The sequence below is a fragment of the Ananas comosus genome, linkage group 24 (assembly GCF_001540865.1).
Source record: "Ananas comosus cultivar F153 linkage group 24, ASM154086v1, whole genome shotgun sequence".
Classification (NCBI taxonomy): domain Eukaryota; kingdom Viridiplantae; phylum Streptophyta; class Magnoliopsida; order Poales; family Bromeliaceae; genus Ananas; species Ananas comosus.
In genome coordinates, this window is record NC_033644.1 from 3,824,723 (window position 1) to 3,830,218 (window position 5,496).

Genomic DNA, 5,496 nt, shown 5'->3' on the forward strand with positions numbered 1-5,496 from the left:
AGATGACCCAATTGTTAATACATAGTTCTTTGAGGGAAAGTAGCTCAGAGCAAAATCTTCCTTGCCATCCCAAGATGGAGGCCCATAGACGTTCGTGAGATGAAAACCATTGCCGCTAGCTAGGTGGGTAAGGTGAAGCGTGAGCGAGCGGTCGCGCAGTAGAACCTCACTACAAGAGAAGATGCTTGAGCTCCAGCACGTAATTATACCACCAGAAGCCCTGGAAGCCGGGATGAAATGGCATTTGTCAAAATTGGATCCGCAGATGGATCGAAGGAAAGACCGGGAGACTGAATCCACCTTAAATTCTTGAAAGCAAATAACCGAGCTAAAGAGAGAGGACACGACAGATTTAACACTACAACGCTTAACCGGGTCGTTCAGACCGCGTACATTCCAACTGAGGATACGAGACATTAAAAACAAAACAGGGGACCCAAGACCCACACAAAAGGACAGAGTAACATTGATCTGTCAGGACAAAGGCAGCCTAGGCCTCGGCAAGCAGGAACTTGCGGAGTTCCACTGCTTCGTCGTCAGAAAGTGCCACCCCATAGCGTCGGCTCTTTGCTTTCAGTATGGCGCGTGACCACTCGTGGGTCGTGTTACCCGGGCATGACGCTCCCTCGGACAGACTTGCCTTCCTGAGCATCGCACGACGAAGGGCTGTCGACGCCGCCTGGTTGCGTAAGCGTGCACTCGAACGTGAAGGCTCCCGGGTGAAGGCAGGGGGGGCGGTCTGGTCGGTCGGGGGCGGTGCGTGGAGGGGAAAGGCATGAGTAGAGTCCTGCCGAGGAGGTGAGGGAGCAGGAGCGGACCGCGCAGGCAGCGGCGGGCTTCCGGGAACAGTTGCATCAAGGGGAGAGTCCGGAGTAGGTTCCGGCATCGGGGTGGGGTCCGCGACGGAAGGGCCAGGCGGAAGGGGAAGGCGCCCACGGCCCTGATGATCCGCGGCGACAGGGCCGGGTGAGAGAGGAGGGGGCCCATGGCCTAGGTGATCTGCGGTGTCAGGGCCAGGTGGAGGAGGAAGGGGCCCCCAGCCCAGGTGATCCGCGGCGTCAGGGCCAGGTGGAGGAGGACGGGGGCCCCCGCGCTGATGATCCGCTGCGATAGGGCCGAGTGAGAGAGGAGGGGGCCCACGGCCCAGGTGGTCTGCGGCGTCAGGGCCAGGTGGAGGAGGAAGGGGCCCCCAGCCCAGGTGATCCGCGGCGGAGGAACGAAGAAGGGGCGCGCCTAGCACGCAGACCCCAGGCCCGCACGAGATTGGTGATCCACCCAGCTGGATGGTCCAGCAGGACAGTCCAAGTAAGGGAGGGTCGGGTCCACGGCCCACGGGAACAGAGCGAAGTGGGGTCCACCCTTGATTGGTAACGGGCACGAGGATCACGAAGTCCAAAAGCGCGGGGGCCGAGGCAGATAAGCCAAATCCCAAGTAGGTGTACCTGAGATCCTTCGCACAGAAGAAAAGGCGCAAATTATCTGCTCCAACGGGATGCACAAGGCTAGGCAGCGTGAAACATCCAGAAAAGTGAAAGGGGGACTTAATGTTTGAAGGAGAAGGACAGCCGGGCATCAACGGGCGGCGGTTGCCAGTCGAGATTGTACGGACAGCTGCCCTGTCGTCAGCAGACACCAGAGAGGAGAGCTTGAATGGCGGGAGATTTGAATTCGAAAGGCGAACGACGCCTTCAGCCGAAGAGGAGGAAGCCAGCGGTGGCCGCTTGCCCGAAGCCGGCGGCGGCCGCTTGCCCGGAAACGGCGGCTGGGGAGATGCGTCGGTGCGGAAAAGGTCGCCCGGCAGGGGGGAGAGCGGCTCGAGGGTGAAGCAACGGCGTGGGGGAAGTCGCGAAGCGTGGGTAAAGCGTCGGCTCGGAGGAAGTCGCCTAGTGGGATAGGGGAGCGAGGTTCAGGCTGTCGCCTGATCGGAGGAGGAGGGGAGGATCGGTGCTGCTCGTCAGGACGCCTGTCCGGAGGAGGAAGGGAGGACGTTCTCTGATGCCGGTGATGCTCGTCCTGACGCCTATCCGGAGGAGGAGGGGAGGACAATCGCTGGTGTTGATGTTGCTCGTCCGGGCGGCACATGTAGGGCTCGACGAGGAGAGTAGGCCGTCTTCTGTCTAGAATTTCCGAAGAGTTCCAGGTTGCATCGTAGTTGGTTGACCCGCCGGTTGATGACCTCCTACCTCTGTTAGTGGTGGCGGGGCAGTGTCCACCGAGCGGCGCATCAGCAGGGTCATGCTGATCGACATGCTCATTGTGAAGATTGTTGTCTTGAAGCCCGTCCGTGACGCGGAACCATCTTTCCAGCTGGATCAAAATAGAGAGAGAGGTATCTCCAAAGCTGATCTCCAGGTTCTTCGAAATGTAGTAGAGGTGATTCACCGCGATAAGGCACCGATAGCCTGAAAGGTCAGCCATACGGGTGGTGAAGTCGTCGGCGCTGATGAATCGGCCGAAGCCGCCTACGAGTGCAGCCACGGTCCTAGATGACCAACACTCGTATGGCAGGCTAACGAGCCTGATCCAGATCCTGTAGGAGAGAGGGGGTCTAGGTGCGCCGGTGTAGGGGTCCCAGGCGTAACAAGAAAGCCTAATGTCTCCCAAACTGAGAGTCTCCCTACGCAGCAGCTGATCGCACGGCACCCATTCCGGCAAAAATACGACAAAGTCGCGCTGACGGTAACGTGCGATGTGGAAGTCGGACGGGTACCCACCAAAACGATTCGCGAGGCCATTAGCTAAGGTGTCCTGGAGGAAGTGGCCCAGGTTAGCCGGAGGGAGGACATCAACCAGTATGGCATTTCGGCGGCTGATCTGTCGGGCGCGGAAGTCGTCGGAGAGGGGCACGGAAGCGTTGAGGTAGGAGGGGCGTGCGCGCATGGCACGGTAGACAGCCATTGGCAGTCGATGCACATACTAAACCCTAAACCAATAAACACATGTTGACGTTGATAGGACTTAGAAGGAAATCCGACGATTTCGGTAAGGGTGTGTTTGGATCCCTCTAAAATTGCTCCGAAATTTCTTTTCGTTAGAAAAATTTTTTTCCGACGTTTGGTTGCCTGTAAAAAAATTTTTTGGAAAACTTTTTTTACAGATTCTCTAAAAAACTCAAGTTTTCATTTTTCGCTTGCCTTCCACAGAAAACGAAAACCCATTAATGAAAAGGCGCGGGTCAAGAGAGGTTTGAGCACGCGGTCCACGAGTTCATCCTCGCCTCGTGGACGGCGTGAGACCAAGGTGCACTCCCAAAAACGAAAACCCATTTTGAAAAAAGGCGCGGGTCAAGAGGTTTGAGCACGAAGTCCACGAGGTCATCCTCGCCTCGTGGACCGCGTGAGAGGGAGGTCCACAATGGACCTCCCTCTTATTATATATATATATATATATATATATTAATATATAATATTATATATATATTATATATTGTTAGTTATAAATATATATTTATTTATTAAATATTCATTTATTTTTATATAGAAATATTATTATATAATATTTTATTTATAAATTTGTAATTATTTATTAATATTTTTAAATATATAACTCTTATATATTATGTAATATATTTATTATAATTTTAAATATATTTAATCTATATATAAAAATTATAATAATAATATATATAGTATATTAATTATTATATAATAATAATATATATAATAAAAAATATATTAAACTAGTTTTCATCTATTTTTCTTTTCCTTTTCAACCAAACAACTATCATGGAAAACTATTTTTCTTTTCCTACAAACCAAACACTAAACTACGTAAAACTTTTTTTCCACCGAAAATTTTTCTTCCCAGTTTTACGTCGATCCAAACAGCCCCTAAACTTCAACCCACCTCGCAAAGCTCGTTCAACCACGGCGAGGAGTCGAAAGGAGGAAAAACACGCGGCTATCAGGTGGCATACCCGGCAACTCAGCTGGCAACACATCCCCGAACACCCGTACAATTGGGATATCATCAATCTTGACGGCTTCTCCGTCACTCACAGAAATACTAGCCAAATACGCTACACAACCCCTTTGTATCAACTGTCGCGCTCACGAGGAGCTAATAGTCATTGCGAACAATGAACTTTGACACCCCTTATAAACAACCTCCTGCTGACCCGGTTATCTAAAGGTCACTGTTCTGTTCGTGCAATCTATGGTGGCATAATACCGTGTCAACCAATTCATACCCAATACTACATCAAACTCACCCAGTTTGTGTAGTGCTAATAAATCTACTGGCATAATCCAGTCGTCTACCCGAACGAGGCAGCGAGGGCAAAACTCATGAACATCTAAGATATGGTTGGGCACGATCACTCGTCCCAGATGTAAAGTAGGTACCAACTGAATGCTATGCAACTCGGCGAACTACCGATCAATAAAAGAATGTGAAGCACCCGTATCAAATAAAGCACGAACACGAACATCATAAATCATAATAATACCTGCTACGACCTCCTCCGCTGCTGCGGCTTCCTCAGTCTGGGCAGTATACATACGCCCACTCGAACCCTGCCGAGGACTCTCAGATTGCCGCTGTCCCAGTGGTCGTCTATACTGAGAGGGTGCTGTCGGGGTCCCCTGGCTCGAAGCTGAAGATGTAGGTGCTGATGCTGATGAGGGTGCAGATGAAGAACCTCGCGGGCACTCTGAGCGAAAATGGCCCTCCTTGCCGCAGATAAAACACTTGCCCCCACATTGTGGACACTGTGGTGGAAAGTGAGGCCCACCACAAATGACACAACGTGGCTGTCGACGACGCTCCGGTGCTCCACGGGGTGCTGAAGAACCTCGACCTCTCGATTGGCCCGGTTGGCCCCTTGGATACTTTGGCGGTCTCCTGAAGGATTGCTGACCACTGCTCTCAGCTGTTGGTCCTTTTTTCTTTACTTCGATCAACAATATCTCTTTCCTTCATAATCTCCGCCCCTTTCTCAATAATCAATGCTCGGTTCACCACCTCCCTATAAGTCGATAGGTTTGCTGCTTGCACCAACCTGAAGATCGCAGGTCGCAACCCCACCTCAAAGATGCGAGCCTTATCTTCATCATCTCTGACCACAAAAGGAACACAATGCAGTAATCGAGAGAACTCTCGATCATACTCAGCTACTGTCCTGTCCCCCTGCCTCAGATTTCTCAGGTCCCTTTCCACCTGCCTCTTTACACTCTGCGGGAAGTATGTTGTCAACAATAATTCCTTGAATCTCGTCCAAGTGATCGTTGACAAATCCACACAGGGGTCCTCACGGATATCTACCCACCACCTGTAAGCCTCGCCGTCCAGATGGTGCGTCGCAAACCAAACTTGGTATCGCTCCTCAACAAAAGTTTCTCCATGTGCATTAGCCATTTCTCGACCACCCAATGATCGGCTTTCTCCCCGTCAAAGATACGAGGGTTGCAACGACGGAATTCATTCAGTCGTTCCATCATCCGCTCTCGCTCCTCAGCCCCCACCATCTCAGGTAATACTGTCCCTGTCGCAGCCACA

At 51.7% G+C, this 5,496-nt stretch overlaps 1 protein-coding gene across 1 annotated transcript; it reads right to left on the minus strand.

Moving 5' to 3' along the window:
* Nucleotides 491-1,573, minus strand: LOC109728527 (vegetative cell wall protein gp1-like). The gene has a single exon (XM_020258945.1). It carries the CDS (start codon nt 1,571-1,573, stop codon nt 491-493), a length of 1,083 nt encoding a protein of 360 aa, XP_020114534.1.

Bases quoted from the DNA above. Each gene is read 5' to 3' on its own strand.
- LOC109728527 (XM_020258945.1), bottom strand. From the start codon at position 1,573: ATGCCCGGCTGTCCTTCTCCTTCAAACATTAAGTCCCCCTTTCACTTT.